Source organism: Desmodus rotundus, unplaced genomic scaffold (assembly GCF_022682495.2).
Source record: "Desmodus rotundus isolate HL8 unplaced genomic scaffold, HLdesRot8A.1 manual_scaffold_244, whole genome shotgun sequence".
Lineage (NCBI taxonomy): Eukaryota > Metazoa > Chordata > Mammalia > Chiroptera > Phyllostomidae > Desmodus > Desmodus rotundus.
In genome coordinates this window covers 1,524-19,729 of record NW_026527307.1, presented here as the reverse complement: position 1 = coordinate 19,729, position 18,206 = coordinate 1,524, and the positions used below count along the sequence as shown (strand labels likewise).

Below are 18,206 nucleotides of genomic sequence, written 5' to 3'. Positions count from 1 at the left end.
TCAGGCGCCTGCGTAGCCGGAGGCTGAGGTGGCAGCATCCAAGCCAACATGGAACTACCACAGATGCCGGAGCTGATGGGTCTGTCGCTGTTGCTCGGGCTGCTGGCCCTGATGGCGACGGCGGCGGTAGCGCGGGGGTGGCTACGCGCAGAGGAGGAGATAAGCAGCCGGTCCGCCGGTTAGTGGGGCCATGGCGAGCAGGGGTAACCAATGGGGACCTCGCTTCCGACCGGCAGTCTGGGCCCGCGGGGGTGCTGGGTCCCTCCCCCAGCATCACTTTCTTCTCTTGTGGTATGAGCTTCGCTTTTCGACAAGAGATGCTGCCTGGCCCGTCTGGTCGCGCCCCTTCGGGAAGAGTCTTTAGAACCTGGGTCCCCATCTGCGGCTTCCTCGGTGCCACTTTGCCGTTTGAGTCTCAGCTTGTCTCCGGGGTTGCTGCGAGGTGGCTTCTAAGCTCCCAAGCGCGCTATTTATTCGTTATTTTATGAAGATGGGCGGGGAGGTGAGGGAGTGACGGACCGACATTCACTTGTGAGCACCCTGAGTAGTTCCTTGATGTATTGTGTACCTACTATCTCAATACGGGTCTTTTCCTCTGGGGAGTCCACTCCGGGGTAATGGAGAAGAACAGCTAAAAGTATTAGCGAAAATATACAGTGTTATACGTTTCCTAGAAGAGGTCAGTACTGGAAACAGGAAACCCTGTGGCGAGAGTGGGCAGGCCTGCTTTTTTGGTGGGGGGGGGTGCGTGTCCAGAAACCTTCACTGATTGTAGGCAACACGTGAGATGCGGTCTTAAAGCATAGATGTGTAAGAGTTTGCCGGGAGGCCAAGGAAGGAAGAACATTCCTGACAAAGGCACTATGCACAAGGCAGGGAGCCCTCAACATCATTTGGTATGACTTTAGTGGGAGGGGAGAGATGAGGCTGGAGAACTGAGCAGAGGGCAGACTGTGGCCATCTTTGTACTTGGTCCTCAGGGGGGTTTTTCCTGTAGGAATTGAGGAGTGAGGAGGCAGCGATCTAACACATGCCCACGTGGTGCCTGGCCCAATTCCCAATTAAATCAGCTATTTTATGCCGAAATGACCTGCACCGTTTGTGGTGCAGGGTAACTCAATGCGTGTTAACTGCCTCTCATTCCTCAGTTTTCTCTGAGTCCTTTGGGCCTTTAACACTTGTCATTTTGTGTATATTATCAAATTCTCACAACTTCAAGGAAACCAAGGCCCAAAGCAGTTAAGTAACTTACCCAAGGTTGGGGCTGCCGGGTTTGGTTGTGCACATTATTCTCTGTGTAGGGGTGTCTGGCCAGGGAGCTGCACTCTGGCCATGCTGTGCACCCACTGAGCTGTGCTGGCCCAGACAGGGCGCCTTTTCTGATTTGCACTGAGGTGCTGTGTGGACTAACAGCAGGCAGCCTCCTCAAGATCACAATCCAAACCCAAGTCTGATTCCAGAGCTTCTCTTTTTGCCTGCATCAGTCTCTTGTTGAGGACAGGGTCCACATCTGGTCATCTCTTGTTGCTCCTCTCAATGCCTGGCCAACTACAGGGAGTAAGTAAATGCTTATTGAGTGAGTAGTGGAATGGATGAATGATATGGCCCTTCCTTATAGGCCAAAAAGCAAATGGATTTCCACTTGACAAGTCCTCAAAATCAAAGAAGCAGAAACAGCAACAGCGTATTCGCAAGGAGAAGCCTCAACAACACAACTTCACCCACCGGCTCCTGGCTGCGGCCCTGAAGGTACATACACGGGTACCATGCATACACACATACAACACAGACTTTTCCTTTGTGGTATTCTGTGCACATTACAGACCCCGTGGTGTCTGACCACAGTCAGTCTGGATGCCCCATTCTGTGCCTTCTCACCACATCCCGTCGGCACCTTGCTATCAGTCCAGGCAACTGGGCCCTGAAGTCACGGCTGCACGTTGGCGTTCCCCTTCTGCCCAGGGGGTTCCTGTTCACATGTGCAACCTTTCCCCCTAGAGCCACAGTGGGAACATATCTTGCATGGACTTTAGCAGCAATGGCAAATACCTGGCCACCTGTGCAGATGATCGAACCGTCCGCATCTGGAGCACAAAGGACTTTCCGCAGCGGGAGCACCGCAGCATGAGAGCCAACGTGGAGCTGGACCACGCCACGCTGGTGCGCTTCAGCCCTGATTGCAGGTGGGAAAGTATGGAGCCTTAGGTTTGCCTGTAGAAGCATAGCTTGAGGCTTATGGCCTTCCCATACATCGTTTGGGATAGTGAGGGGGGACTCAAGGTCCCCCTTGGGGTAGCAGAAAGAGAGTGTCCAGACAGACTGAGTGCTGCCTGGGGCTCCCTAGAGGGCTAGGCAGTTATATAGCAAGGAGGTAGCTTGGGAAGTACCAAAGTCTGGCTTTCAGATTAGTCTTGGAAGCTATAATGATTTTCTAAGCCTTAGAAAGAAACTAAAGGAACAAAAACTATTAGAGTTCTATTTAGTGGGAAGGTTTAGATTTTGAACCAAGGGGTTAAGTTAGAACACTAGACTATAGGGCATGAGGGGAGATCTTGACTTCCCTTAAAATCTATTGTAGCATAGGACCTGGCTCACACAGGGTCCCCGTCTGAATGAGTGTGTGACTGACTTGTCTGCTCCTTGTCTTCAGAGCCTTCCTTGTCTGGCTGGCCAATGGAGAAACTCTCCGTGTCTTCAAGATGAGCAAGCGAGAGGATGGTGGATACACCTTCACGGCCACCCCAGAGGACTTTCCTAAAAAGCACAAAGCACCTGTCATCAACATTGGCATTGCTGACACAGGTAAGAGGCATTCAGAGGGTGGAGCTTGCCTAAGGCAGGAGGGAATGGCTCTAGTTATAAATGCTGAATGAGTTAACGCTGCCTCTCAGCATTTTGCTCAGCCTCAGCTTGATAAAGGGACTCTGGCTCTGTGTTTCCCTGGAGTCTGGGAGCCATAGTAAATCCCCAGGTAAGGCAGGTAAGAGCCACATTCTTTAGCAGTCTTTATCTGCGTTGACCCTTGGCCCGGGAGGGGAGCATGGGTACTTTGGGCAGCAGTGGCTTTCATATGTGTCTCATTGAAGATTGACACTTGGTCAGGTAATTGACCTCAGCTTATGTCACTCCCCTCCCTCCTCAGGAAAGTTCATCATGACCGCTTCCAGTGACACAATTATCCTCATTTGGAATCTGAAAGGTCAGGTGTTGTCTACCATTAACACCAACCAGATGAACAATACACATGCTGCTATATCCCCTTGTAGCAGGTGAGGAAGGAGGGACTTTGGCATCTGGGATGGGTAAAGGTTGGGGCTGGGGGCTAGGGACAGAGCAGTGAACCAGCTACAGGTAGTGGAGGGAGCATACAGTGTGGAATCAGGACACCTAGATTTAAGTCCTTAGTCTCTATTTCTTCATCTGTAGTTTTTCAAAGGTTGAGTTGGGGTACTGTGTATCTTATAGCATGGTTTTGTGGATGAACGGAGATCATGTGTATAAAAGCACTTTTAAAAGATGGTGTCATTTAGATATAAGATTAAATTTCTTAAGGAAGAGGCTTAATAGGTTTGCAGAAATAAGATGCCCTTAAAATTAACTTTTAAAGGAACTCGGGTTGTATGACAGGTTTGTGGCCTCATGTGGCTTCACCCCAGATGTCAAAGTTTGGGAAGTCTGCTTTGGGAAAAAAGGTGAATTCCAAGAGGTTGTACGAGCCTTTGAACTGAAGGGCCACTCGGCAGCTGTCCACTTCTTTGCCTTCTCCAATGACTCCCGAAGGTGAGTGAATTCTCTCTGATTTCTTACCAGTGGCTCTCAGCCCCTCTTGGTAACAAGGGTCTTTCTGCCTATCTCTGCAGTAGCCATGAACTGGGTGGGGTGCCTGACCCTCAGCAGGAAGTAGACATAGTAATGGAGTTGGCTTCCTAGTTGGAGCCCTTAGTGCTGTCCCAGTGCCCTCTCTTCCAGGTGTGTTGACGCCAGAGCTGTGATTTTTCCATGCTGCAGGATGGCCTCTGTCTCCAAGGATGGTACGTGGAAACTGTGGGACACAGATGTGGAGTACAAGAAGCAGCAGGACCCCTACTTGCTGAGGACAGGTCGCTTTGAAGAGGCAAGCAGCATGCTATGCCGCCTGGCACTCTCCCCTGATGCCCAGGTCTTAGCCTTGGCCAGTGGCAGCAGCATTCATCTCTACAATACCCGGCGGGGTGAGAAGGAGGAATGCTTTGAGCAGGTCCATGGGGAGTATATCACTGACTTGTCCTTTGATATCACGGGCCGGCTTCTGGCCTCCTGTGGGGACCGGGCAGTGCGGCTATTCCATAACACCCCCGGCCACCGGGCAGTGGTAGAGGAAATGCAGGGCCTCCTGAAGCGGGCCTCCAATGAGAGCACCCGCCAGAGGCTGCAACAGCAGCTGACCCAGGCCCAGGAAGCCCTGAAGAGCCTGGGTGCCTTGAAGAAATGACTCTAAGAGGGTGCAGCAGGAAGGATCTGGCCTGCTGCTGCCACCACTGCTGCTACTTTTCTTCCCAGGTACTCCCCAACTGGAAGCCTTTTGAAAGGAGTATCCTGATTTTTTTTTAATGGTGACCCTTCCTTTTTCCCATTGAAGCCGTTCTTACCTACTTAGATCCTTCGCTTCTTGCTGGTTGTGACTCCTGGCCTTACTTGACCTCCCAGGGTAATGACCAAGGTGTTTTTTCCTGGGCCCAAAGGGTGGATGGAATCTGTCTTCACTGGGCACTGAGGAGAGTGGTAAATAGAAGAGAAGGGGAACATGGTCTTTGACCTTGTGGCAGCACACCCTGATACCCAGAGAAGTTTAAATTGTGGAGGCAAAATCTAAAGAATGCTCAAGTACTAACCAGCAGCATTGCAGGGGTGGAGACTGGGATATCTTACAAATGCATGACTGTGGTATGGGTAAGGAAAAGGCTAGGCTGAGTCCAGGCAAAGTAGATAACACCATCAAAAAGGAAGGGATTTCATTCTGTGCCTCCCTTTTCTTATTTGTAAAATGAAGAATAATCTTTTGACCTCACAAAGGCATTGAGGGGATGTGAAAGTAAAAAGTCCTTAGATTTGAAAGAAAAGTAGAGTAGTAACATGTTACCTGTTATCCAGTGTCATTTATTAACTACTGTGTAAAAGAGGGTCTCAAACACTGTAGTTAGAAACTAAAGTAGAAAGGGAAAAACACATCCGTTGGGAAGGTGAAGTTTCTGGGATCATACACTTCGTATCTGGTACTGCTTTAAGTTGTGTGGAGGAATCGTAGAATCCCACAGTGAAGTCTTCTCTTTCAGGAGGTTAGAGGTCCATTACACATTTGAGTGCCCAGCCTGCCCAGCACATACTTACACTGTAGATAAGTATGAATAAGACATGATCTCTGCCATCAAAGATGGCTAGTAGGAGAGTGGTACACTTGTCTATCGAGTGCTTAATATTTACTATTAAGTGCTTTTTGTTGGTTTATTCATAGCTATAGAAGGCGCTTATAAAAGTCGAGGTAAGAGGATTGAACCAGGTCAGAGGCAGTGGATATGAAGATGAAGTTCAAGGGATAGAGTTGATAAGAGATTACGTATTTAGCAGTTTGAATGCTTGGATTGGAGGACTGTTTGAATGTGGGAGGTAAAGGAAGACTTGAGTCTAGGTAAAATTTATTCATCCAGAATCAGATTCTTGTTTCTTCTTAAAACGGGGACCTCCCTTACTCACCCCCAGTTCACATAAATGTTTGAACAAGCCACAGCCTTAGTGTTACCCTTAATTACTCCCTTTCATTACTCCCTCTGCCCCACTACCCCTACTACCAACCACTTCACCAAAAAATTTTGGTTACACTCCAGATTATATTATATCCTGAATCTGCTGCTTCTCTCCATTTGTTCTGTTACCATCCTGGTCCTGGCCACTGTCATCTACTGGATACTATAGCTTCCTCATTGGTTCCTTTGCTTCTTTTCTTGCTTCATTAAATCACTTTTCCACATAGCAGAGTGATCTTTTGAAAATGTAAACAAGATCACATTACTCCCCAGTTAAAACCTTTCAAAGGCTTCCTTGTCACACTTGGAATAAAATCCAAAATGCTCACCATCGCCCACAGGGTCATAAGTAATCTGGCTTCTTCCTTGTGTGTTCTTTTTACCACTGTCCCAGCCGCCCCAACCTTGCTGTTCCTCAGCCAAGCCAGGTTATTTCCAGCCTCAAGGGGAACTTGTGTCTATGCCGTTCCCTATGCTTGGAAGCAGTTTTCTTTTCTGTTGGCTGAGTTGTCGTGCTTGTCACAATTCAGGTCTCAGTTTCAGTTAACACTTCAGAGAGAAGGTCCCTAACCACCCAATATGAAGTAGCCTTTTCCACCAATCACATCACATCCATCATATTAGTGCATTTTATTTATTTTATATTTCATAGTGCTATCCGAAATTATCTTGTTAGGATATGTTCGCTTCAGGGGGTTCAGTTTAAATGCTTATGGATGTCACGTGGGTAACGTAAATGCACGAACTGAATGTCTTCTGGGTGTGAGACAGTAGGAAATGGTAGGGACTGAAGTGATCTCTAGAGGGCATGTGTCCTGGGTAAGGGGCAGGGTTGGCTGCTGCTTATTATTCAGGAATCCAGCAGAAGTTCCCTGTTTCAGAGAAGCTAGAAGTTGGCAGTTTGTAATAAAAAAAAAAAAATTAAGCACTGTATGGACCAAACAAAACACTAATGTGGGCCAGATGCAGCCCACCAGTTCTCTCAATTGGCAGCTTCTGGATTGTTCATTAACCCACTGGAAGGTGAGCTCCACAAAGGCAGAATCCTTGTCTTCCTGATTTGCTCTGTATCCCAAGCACAATACCTGGGCAGAAAAAGCCCTCAGTAAACGAACTCAGACCAGCGCATTTGACAGGAAGTTCAGTACCCTCCGTGAGTATCTTCCCACTCTTGCTTTCCACTGTGGTTTTATGTTCCTAATAACAGATTTCTGATTGGAAATGCTATAAACATGGGTCCTGGTGAATACTGGCTTTCTGATTGTCAGAAGAATGAGACTAAAACTCCTCCTTGCATATCTGCTTGGCTCTGGCATTCCTCATTGTGAAGTGTTGAGTTACTGAAGTCAGAAGTCTTCAGTTTTGGTTTCAGCTGGATCACGGACTGATTTGAGACCTTGAGCAGATAGACCACTGACTACTCGGAGTTTGTTTCCTTCTGTAAAATGGGAATAAATCCTGTCCCTGTGTTTCTGGTGAGCTGAGTGAATGCACTACAGAAAAAGTGATTATAGAGACTTTGTGAGGACAGGAAGCTCCTTTCACTAAAAATGAGCCTGCTTCTCTTGTAAGCATGGGGAAGCTACCTGGTTATTCATGTAGAACAGAGACTGCTGTGTTATTTTGATCAAAAATCCTTGTGTATGAAGGCAGCATAATATTTTAATATTACTATTTCAACTTCTGTGGGTTTGAAAATTTTCAAAATAAAAAGTTGGGGAAATGTTAAAAATGGTGGTATACAGCCTATTTTATCAGTTATAAAAAATAAAAATATTTAAACTGCAGTTTTCATCAAGGTAATTATATTCATATTTAAATGATTGTTCTGTAATTAGAGATTATAGGAGGTAAGTAGGAAGCACATACTGATGTGGTATCAGTGATGGTAGGTTATTTCATGTAGTGCTAGATAGACCCAACACTGTCCTAAATTGGCCTCATACCTAGAAACAATAATTTGGGGATTCATGTACTCTTAAAAAATTCCAAGAATAGGGATCTTTCTTGTGAGCACGACTTGGTTTCAGCCCACAGCTTTTCAGGTGGAGGCCCACAGATGGACACAGGTTGGCATTGTAGAAGCAGCCACACAAACTGAAAGCGTGATTCATACACACAAAATTGTGAATGTCTTCTGAGATCATGACTGCATTTCCAAGTCTTTGTTTTGGGCTACAAACTTCCAGAGCTCAGGGCAGTTGGAAAACGAGTGTGGTTTCTACTTGCTTTCTGTTTGGTATACAAACCCAACTTGAGCCTATTTGCGTTTTCTTGATCACTTTAATACTGGCTAATGTTGAGTGCTAAGCATTTAATCCCTACCAACTTGCTACTGGTTTTGCCTCAGCCATTCTCCCAGTAAACACGTGTTCTTATTTGGTGAACTACCGCTTCCCTGACTCTTGATCCATGTGGTTTATAGAGGATAGACCCAGATGCTCCGTAGTGGGTGTATAACAAATCAGCAGATCCCTGGACTTGGCCAGAACTTTAGAAAAGTGAAAATACCTTTCATTTTCTGCTGGGATTGCTTAGTAAGTAAGATGTAAGCTTGTTATGTGTAGTCCTGCCTGAGAATGAAGCTAACACAGGAAAATAGGGCCCAAGTTGTAGAGAGATCACATGTTGAGGATACTGTTTAGACTGGCAGATTCAGGCAAGCCTGAGGTTTCCACCACTAGAGTTGTCAGTTGCAAAGCAGTAAGTTCCTGTGTATGATTAAGTCAATTTGAATATGGATACTCTGACTTGCAACCAAAAAAGCTTTAACATTAGTATTATTAGTAAACTGTCCAAGGCACAGCCAATAAATGGCATTCCCTGATAGTTAAATTTAGGCCTGTCTGGTACTAAGTTACATACCTTTAACTACCAGGTCCATCCCCAGAGGCAAGAATACAAATGGAGGCCCATATGCCACATCTTAATATCTAAAAGTTATAAATCAAACTAAGCTAAAATACACTCTATCCTATCTTGATAGGTACAACATCCTGGAAGGCCAAGTTTGAATTTAAAATTCTCAAAACTCAGGCCTGCCACAATATGGTGTCAAAGCAGGCCATCCCATGGTCAAGGCCTGTTTGTCTTTTGTTCCTACCTGCTGCTTTTCCACATTGCAAAGGATACCCCAGCCCGCACCTCCCAGGTGCCATCATATCCCTAAAAGCCCCTCACCACGTGATCCTTAATGGTGTGCACATGGCAGCACTGCCTCTGTAGGAATGGACCCAGGGAAGGCTCACAGGCCCCGTAAGCAGTTTTGGTTCTGTTGGTGCAGGGATTCCAAGGTCTTGGGTGCCTGGACCATGGTCTCGTGGGTGAAGTGACAAGCTGAATGAGTGGTCCTGCAAGGTCTATGCCTCATGGGGAGGTGCATGGCAGGAGGAGGGCCAAGACAAGCCCCTCCAGAAGGAGTCCTCTTGCCCATGTCCAGCATGTTAACCACATTTCATTTCCCCCTGCAGTTTCAAGTTCACTACACTAAGCTCCCTGTAATACATCAGAAATACAGTATTGTGAGTTTCTGGAGATTCAGCCAGATGTATCTCAAGATTTCTAAACGTTCTGGACATGTGGAAATAGTCTCGTATATATATATTTTCTTACATATTTTCTTAACTGGTATCTGTGCCCTGATTACTGGCTCTCCGTTCTCTTCTTTAAGTTCTTCCAAGTATCACACAGAGCAGCCGCAGCTAGGGTACCAGTATGGAAAACAGTCACACCTGAATCATTCCTCCATCACCGCCCAGGATCAATCTGAAAAGTTAAGAAGGAATCCAGGGGAGCTGAGCATACCAGCTTTCTCTCTCATAAACTGATAGAACTTGTCCTTCTGCTTTCATTATAGATGCTGTCACTACAGCAAGTAAACTCAAGCGTTTTCACATTTAAACATTTCAAACTGCTTACTGGCTTGTAAATTATGCTAGCTAATTGTCTTCTAGCAGGGGTTTTTGTTTGTTTTTGTAAAAAGTCTCAGTTAAACTCCTTATTGAATACCCTGTTTTAACCTCTCATCCTCTCCTTGACTCTTTTTTTCTTCCTTAACGGCAGCTTTCTGCCACAGCTGAAATATTTGGTAATAATGGCAAACATTTGTGGGGTCCTTACTGTAGTTCAGATATCGTCCTCAGTGCTGTAGTAATAACTCACCTCACCCTCCCAGCAGTTCTATGAGAACAGGTACTATTATAACTTTCCCATCGCCAATAAGGAATCTGCATAATTGCCAAGGTCACTTACGTGGTGCATAGCTGAGTTGGGATTTGAACCCACAGAGTCTGGGTTCAGAGAGCTCAGGTTCCTAACAGTTCCCAGTATCAGAATCACCTGGGACCTGGGCATATCTACCAAGCTCCTATCTGCTTTAACAGGCCTCTGTGTTCTTTATTAGCTCTCAGGTAATTCTGATACCAAAGTTTGGAAACCACAGCAACTGTGCTCTTCTGCCTTGATTTTGAACATTATTCAGAAGCTACTGTCCTGCCTGAGGGTGTGTTCCTATCCCTACAGGTCAGTGTTTCCGTGCTTGTGCCCAGTGGAAGAGAAACTGCAGGAGAGCCATCCAGGGACCCTCTAGGGGACTGTCCCACTCCCTGTTTGTCAGTGGAAACACCCCAGCTCCTGTCCCTGGTCATATGGCCATCACCTTGGCTCTCTCAGAAGTCCTCAGAAACTGCCTTTCCCCCACTACCTCAGACTAACTTAAAGGCTTCTCAGTGCTTTCATAAGCCTATACATTCCTCCATCTCTCCACATTGTGTTGTCTGTCCTCAGATTATCTGGAGGACACCACGTTGTAATGTAATTTATATGTGCTGTGACTGTCTAGAGGGCAGGTGACAAGTCTGATTAATTTTAGTATCCTTACATGTCGGGGGGCTTTAACGCAGCCCCCTGGTTCCGCCACGGATGAAGACTACCAAGACATGATCTGCTTGGGGAGGAAAGGTGGCCAATCTCTCAGGGGGAGAAGGGCCTTGATCCTTTTTCTCCATGGACTTTTATTAGGTTCATTGCATAGGAACGCAGATAAAGCTCATCAATCATTGTCAGCCAGCAAGGATTAAACAATACAGGATTTGCAGAGAACTTCCAGGGCTTAGTCTGAGCTACAGCCAATCAGCTAGAGGGCCATAAAACTTTAAGCGCCAGACTCATCTCAAGTCTGGACCCTTATCTTTTAAGCCGAGGGTACAGATTAAGTAGGCTTCACAGGAATGTACTATTTTCCTTAGGCCTGATTCCCCAGGGAATCCGCCCCTCCCAGCACAGGACTGCACCGCCCTCTGTTATCCTTCAGGCTCAAATCAGACAGGGAAGTAAAGCAGCCAAGAGATTAGGAGACTTCTTGCAGACAGAATGAGGACTCCGGCTATTTCAAAGCCAAGGGGCGAGGGTCCATCACCCCCTTTTGCCACAGCCCCCCAAGTCCTTCCCTGCGAGCTATCCCTGGTGACCAGAGCCTGTCTTAGGTTGATCCTCCCTTGAGGATTCTTACCCGTCATTGGCTAACTGGTCAGGCTCAGAGCCAAGCAGGGTAAAGTAAAGTGGGCAGAGGTGGCGCCCCTGCCAGGGAGATAAGCTTTGTGTCCTTAGTGGCTTATGGTCGCAAGGTCTCTGACTCAGCCTTAGCCATGGGGGGTTACAGCCTCTGAAACCAGGCAGGGTGGTTCCCAACACTTACAGCCTAACACAGGGCCAGTTAGTTGAATAAAAGAACTCCTACCTCCTGAGAACCTTCCCCAGTTGCCCTGAGCCTTGCAATCACTGAGTACCCCCTTGAGTGCCTTTCTGGACACACCCTTTCTGAAGGGCCCCTTTCCAACACCTAACCCAGGGATAGGGCAGCTTTTAACCAGCACGTGATTTTGGGCATGTTCTTTCAACTCCCAGAACGTAAGTCTGCTCTTAAGATGAGAGTCAGGAACAGACTTAGCTTGCCGACTTTTAAATTACCCAATACAGAAGAGCAATCTGAGTCTGGCTAAGATGGAGGCGTAGGTGGATACACTTTGCCTCCTCGCACAACCAAAAGAAGGACAACAACAAATTTAGAAACAAAAAATGACCAGAACTGCCAGAAAATTGAACTGTTATGGAAGCCCGACAACCAAGGAGTTAAAGAAGAAACATTCTTCAGACTGGTAGGAGGGGTGGAGACAGGTGGCCAGGGCAGAGAGGACTCGGGGCGAGGCAGCTTGAGGACTGGGTGGGTGGGGCGGCAGCTGGCAGACCAGGAGGTCCCACATTCATGCACAGATAAACCATAAGGAACAACTGGGGAGTGAGATAGACCTCGAAACTCAGGGTTTCAGCATGGGGAAATAAAGCCTCAAAACCTCTGGCTGTAAAGACCTCTGGGAATTGTGATGGCAGGAGAAACTCCCACCCTCACAGGAGAGTTCACTGGGGAGACCCACAGAGTACTAGAATGTACACAAACCCAACAACCTGGGTATCAGCACCAGAAGGGCCCAATTGCTTGTGGGAAGTGGGGGAAGTGACTGAGAGCCAGTGGAGAGGAGAGAAAGCAGCACTGTTCCCTTTCCGACCCCTTACCCACATAAAGTGCCACAACGCAGCAACATGGGTTGCCCAACCCTGGTGAATACCTAAGGGCCCTTACTACATAACAGGTGAGCCAAGACAAAAAAATATGGCCCAAATGAAAGAACAGATCAAAGCTCCAGATAAAATACAACTAAGCAATGAAGAGAGAGCCAACCTAGCAGATGCAGAGTTCAAAACAATGGTAATCAGGATGCTCACAAAAATGGTTGAGTATGGTCACAAAATAGAGGAAAAAGTGAAGGCTATGCAAAGTAAAATAAAGGAAAATGTACAGGGAACCAACAGTGAAGGGAAGGAAACGGGGACTCAGATCAACAGTTTGGAGCAGAAGGAAGAAGTAAACATTCAACCAGAACAGAATGAAGAAACAAGAATTCAAATAAATGAGGAGAGGCTTAGGAACCTCTGGGACAACTTTAAACATGTCAACATCTGAATCATAGGGTTGGCAAAAGGAGATGAGGAAGACCAAGAAATTGAAAACTTACTTGAAAACATAATGAAGGAGAACTTCCCCAATCTGGCAAAGGAAATAGACTTCCAGGAAGTCCAGGAAGCTCAGAGAGTCCCAAAGAAGTTGGATCCAAGGAAGCACACACCAAGGCACCTCATAATTACATTACCCAAGGTTAAAGATAAGGAGAGAATCTTAAAAGCAGCAAGAGAAAAGGACACAGTTACCTACAAAGGAGTTCCCATAAGACTGTCAGCTGATTTCTCAAAAGAAACCTTGCAGGCAAGAAGGGACTAGAAAGAAGTATTCAAAGTCAAGAAAGCAAGGACTTAATCCAAGATTACTCCACCCAGCAAAGCTACCATTTAGAATGGAAGGGCAGGTAAAGTTCTTCCCAGATAAGGTCAAGTTAAAGGAGTTCATCATCACCAAGCCCTTATTATATGAAGTGTTAAAGAGACTTATCTAAGAAAAAGAAGATCAAAAATATGAACAGTAAAATGATAACAAATTCACAACTATCAACAACTGAACCTAAAAAAACAAAAACAAAAACCAACTAAACAAATTACGAGAACAGGAACAGAATCACAGAACTGGAGATCACATGGAGGGTTATCAGTGGGGAGGGGGAATGGGGAGAATGGGGGAAAAGGTACAGGGTATAAGAAGCGTAAATGGTAGGTACAAAATAGACAGGGGGAGGTTAAGAATTGTATAGGAAATTGCCCTGGCTGGTGTGGCTCAGTGGATTGAGTGCAGGCCTGCGAACCAAAGGGTCACTGGTTCAACGATTCACAGTCAGGAAACGTGCCTGGGTTTTGGGCCAGGTCCCCAGTTGGGGGCATGGGAGAGGGAACAGATCGATGTATCTCTCACACATTGATGTTTCTCTCCCTCCTCTTGTTCTCTCCCCTCCCCTCTCTCTAAAAATAAATAAATAAAATATTTAAAAAAAAAGAATTGTATAGGAAATGGAGAAGCCAAAGAACTTACATGTAGAAACCATGGACATGAACTAAGAGGGTGGAATGTGGGTGGGAGCAGGGGTGGTGCAGGGCAGAGGGGAATAAAGGGGGAGGGGAATGGGACAACTATAATAGCATAATCAATAAAATATATTAAATAAATCCCTCCCATTGATCTGCCAACAGCAACCAAGGCTCAACTACAAGAGGAGGGTATACTCAGCCCACACGAAAGGCACATCTTGAGTACCCAGTTTGGGTGATACGGGAGGCTGTGTCACTGTGCCCTACAGGACACCTACTACATTAGGCCACACTACCAAGACATGGAGTCAAAGCAGCTCTATGTAATACAGAAAAACAAACACAGGGAGGCTGCCAAAACTAGGAGATAAAGAAACATGGCTCAGATGAAAGGATAGATCAAAACTCCAGAAAAAGAGCAAAATGAAATGGAGATGAGCTATCTATCAGTGCAGAGTTCAAAACACTGGTTATCAGGATGCTCAGGGAACTTAGTGAGGACCTCAACGACATAAAAATGACCCAGCCAGAATCAAAGGATACAGTAATTGAAATAAAGAACAATTTACAGGGAAACAACAGTAGAGTGGATGTAACCGAGAATCAATGGTTTGGAACATAAGGAAGCCAAAAACAAAAACAAAAACACTCAGAACAACAAGAAAAAAAAGAAGAAGAAAAAATGAGGATAGTGTAAGCAGCCTCTGGGATGACTTCAAGAGGTCTAGCATTCACATCATAGGGGTGCCAGAAGGAAAACAGAAAGAGCAAGAAAGGAAATCTACTTGAAAAAAATAAGGAAAGAAAACTTACCTAATTTGGTGAAGGAAATAGACATGCAAGTCCAGAAAACACAGAGTTCCAAACAAGATGGATGCAAACAGGTCCACCCTAAGACACATCATAATTAAAATGCCAAAGATTAAAGATGAGGAGAGAATGTTAAAAGCAACAAGAAAAGCAGTTAGTTACCTACACGGGAGTTCCCATAAGACTGTCAGCTGATTTCTCAAAAGAAACTCTTCAGGCTAGAAGGAACTGGCAAGAAATATTCAAAGTCATGGAAAGCAGGGGCCTACAGCCAAGATTGCTCTACCCAGCAAGGCTATCATGTAGAATCAAAGGACAGATAAAGAGCTTCCCAGACAAAAAAATAAAGGAGTTCATCACCACCAAACCATTATTATATGAAATGTTAAAGGGGCTTATTTAAGAAAAAGATCAAAACTAAGAATAAAATGGCAAAATACATATCTATAAACAATTGAATCTAAAATACAAAGCAAACAAGAAGAACAGAGACAGAGTCCTGGACATGGAGGGCTTTTGATCATTCCCAGATGGGAGAGGCATGTGGGGGAATGGGTGGAGAGGTGAGGGGATTAAGAAGTACAAATAGGTAGTGACAGAATAGCCATGGAAATGTAAAGTACAGTATAGAAAGTGGAGTAGCCAAAGAACCTATATGCATGACCATTGGATATGAACAATGGTGGGAGGATTGCCTGAGAGAGTGGACAGTGCTTGGTGGAGGGGGGCAAAGGGGGAAAATCAGGACAACCGTAATAGCATCATCAATAAAATATAATTTTTTTAATATTTATTTTTAGAGAGAGGGGAAGGGAGGGAGAAAGAGACAGAAACATCAATATGTGGCTGCCCCTCGTGCACCCCGCACTGGGGACCCTGCCCAAAACCCAGGCATGTGCCCTGTCTGGGACTCGAAACAGCAGCCCTTTGCTTCATAGCACAGCACTGAATCCACTGGACCATGCCAGCCAGGGAAAAATTTTTATTTTATTTAATTAATTAATTTATTTTTATTTTATATCTTCACAAGAAAACATAGCACTATTGAGTGTCTATTACATCCTATGGAGAACTTCAATCTTAGGTCACAGTTAAGAGCTCCTGGGTTAAGAGCTCCTTAGGTTAAGAGCTCCTGGTTTTGGTACCATAAGCTCTCTTGGAAATGACCTAAAAATATTTTTTTTAAAAAGCACTCAAGGGCATGGATTCCATAGGGACACTGGAAAAAGACCTGAGGGAGGTGAGACAGGCATGCAAATATGTGCCAGTTGTGTGTTCCAAGGGGAAGGACCTACAGTGCAAAAGCCCTGAGGCAGTTTTCCTGGGTATATTCAGGTGAGCAAGGAGGCCAGTGTAGTTGGAGCAGAGACAGCCAAAGTTAGTTGTAAGAAGTGAGGTTGGAAAATTAATGAACATAGGTGTGGGGACAGGTGGGGCATTATAGGCCACTGTAGCTTTTACCGAGAAAGGGAAGCCATTGCCTCTAATACAAGTTGCTCAAGGCAGAGGTCTGGCCTGGCTTGTTGGGAACCGCCCTGCCTGGTTTCAGAAGTTGTAACCTACTGTGACTAAGCCATCCTAAGCCACTAAGGAGACAAAGCTTATCTCCCTGGCAGGAGCACCACCTCTGCCCACTTTACCTCACCCTGCCTGGCCCCTAGTGCATGATTGGTTAGCCAATGACGGGTAAGATTCTTGAAGGGAGGGGCGACCTAAGACAGGCAAGATCATGACAGGGCCCTCAGGGAAGGACTTGGGGGGCTATAGAAAAAGGGGGTGATGGACCCTCATCCCTCGGCTTTGACATGGCCTGAGTCCTCATTCTGTCTGTAAAAAGTCTCCTAATCTCTTTGCTGCCTTACTTGCGCTGCCTGACTTAAGCCTGAAACAATGCAGGAGGTGGGTGGGGCCCTGTGCTGGAAAGGGCTGGCTCCCCAGGGCATCAGGCCTAAGAAAGAATGCATAAAATCCTGTGAAACCTGCTTTGCTAATACCCTCAATTTAAATGATAAGGGTCCAAGCCTGAAATGATCTTGTTTCCCCAAAGTTTTATGGCCCTTTAGCCATCTGACCCTGACTCTAAATAAGCCCTCATAGTACTTTGAATATTACTTGTTTGATCATTACTGCCTGACAATGATTGATGGGCTTAACCTGAGAACGTGGGTCTTCAGAGCCGCTGGTTGCTTACTGATTATAGTAATGCTCTGTGTACTTTGACCCACTTGCAAATTATTTTCCCAGGGTCGTATGAGAGACCAGCAAGCAGCAAGCTTTGTGGGATCTATAGCGGTCCTAACTAAAAACAAGGGGGGAAATATAGGAGACCATTCTACGTGGCGTGGGCTCAGCTCCCACTTGGAAAGGCCAGTGGCAAGTGAGGTCCAGCGCACAGGACCCACGCCCATGGATAGGTTCTCCCGTGGGGACTCAGGCCTGCATTGTGCCTAGGCCACTTTGAGACTTGCTTTTTGCTAAAATTCCCTCACCCTGAATTGAGGCAGCAAATGTTTACTGCATATCTTTAAAGTAACTTCCCAAAATCTATGCTAAACCTTCCAAGGATGAGTGTAACCAGTTCAACCACTTTTCCCTTTACATTTGCAAATATCCTTCTTTTTTGATGCAATTAGCAACATCCTCTCCTTTGTTTTCCATAAAAGGTAACCACCTAAAGGGAACCTGTACATAGTAAATGAGGACCATCCTCAATGTAATGTGCCCAGAAAAGCAATAGTCCATCTGGGCACTCTCCCCCTGAGAGAGTGGCTGTGCAGTCCCTTTTCCTCCACAGGATTCAGTAGTCTGTGTGAATTTGTCTCGTCTCAGCCACAATGCTGCAGACACTGCAGGCCGGTGGCTGCATCACTGGCTCCTCTCAGCACCTAGCACAAGGCTTTCACCTAGAAAATATCAAGGTGCAATTTTTAAAAAATAAAAGTATGTCAAAAGATGGCATTTGTGTGGCCTGCAGGGCATATAGTTGTTAGGTGCCCATTTTGGTCGCTATCTTAGGCAGAGAGTGCTGCAGTGGAGATAAGGTAAGGAATGTAGGGCCAGGTGGACAAATGTGAGCAGAAAACAGGTGGATCACTAGGTCTTTGGAGCCAGGGATTCCCAAGGAAGGTGACTGACTGGCAGGGTGGGATGGAGGAGAGAGGGGTGAAGGAGGCTAGTGCAGCCAGGACAAGCAGTGGGCTGTGTAGCAGAGACAAGCTATAGGAAAGAAACCTCAGCCAGGAGGCTGGCTGGGATGTGGAAACGAATGAGAGAGGTTAGACAACTGCCAGTTGACCAGGGGCGCCTATTAACAGAACTGGAGAGATCTAGAGAGTTGGCCTCTCTCACAACACTTACCACATTATGCCTCGTGTCTTATTTTCCGATTGCTTTCCCTTATTCTCAAGGGTAGAGAGCGCGTCCTACTCATCTGTATGTCACCCGGAGTCCACTGCTGTAGGGCATCTAGCAGGTGCTCGGGCAGTGCTTGTGTTATTTCGGATCAGTTGGGCTTGAGAAACAGGTGTGCCTGCCACCTTTTATCCCATTATTTCTAGACTCATTCCTTCCCTCCATATGTTGGTTCCA

The 18,206-nt window shown here is 46.1% G+C and overlaps 1 protein-coding gene and 1 pseudogene across 1 annotated transcript; one reads left to right on the top strand and one right to left on the bottom strand.

The window, feature by feature from the left end:
* Window positions 1-7,076, top strand: TBL2 (transducin beta like 2). The gene is made up of 7 exons (XM_024571555.2): window positions 1-178; window positions 1,619-1,749; window positions 1,999-2,183; window positions 2,651-2,802; window positions 3,143-3,269; window positions 3,628-3,780; window positions 4,009-7,076. The coding sequence occupies exons 1-7, from the start codon at window positions 49-51 to the stop codon at window positions 4,469-4,471; spliced, it is 1,341 nt and encodes a 446-aa protein (XP_024427323.1). The 5' UTR covers window positions 1-48; the 3' UTR covers window positions 4,472-7,076.
* An 8,555-nt stretch (window positions 7,077-15,631) lies between these two features.
* Window positions 15,632-15,787, bottom strand: LOC112315092 (small nucleolar RNA SNORA25; annotated as a pseudogene).
* Between the last annotated feature and the right edge of the window lie 2,419 nt (window positions 15,788-18,206).

What these genes read in the sequence shown, in the direction of transcription:
- TBL2 (XM_024571555.2), top strand. Translation starts at nt 49, where the DNA reads ATGGAACTACCACAGATGCCGGAGCTGATGGGTCTGTCGCTGTTGCTC. An exon ending in CGCTTCAGCCCTGATTGCAG is followed by an intron (nt 2,184 to 2,650) that starts GTGGGAAAGTAT and finishes CCTTGTCTTCAG; the next exon opens with AGCCTTCCTTGTCTGGCTGG. An exon ending in GCTATATCCCCTTGTAGCAG is followed by an intron (nt 3,270 to 3,627) that starts GTGAGGAAGGAG and finishes GTTGTATGACAG; the next exon opens with GTTTGTGGCCTCATGTGGCT.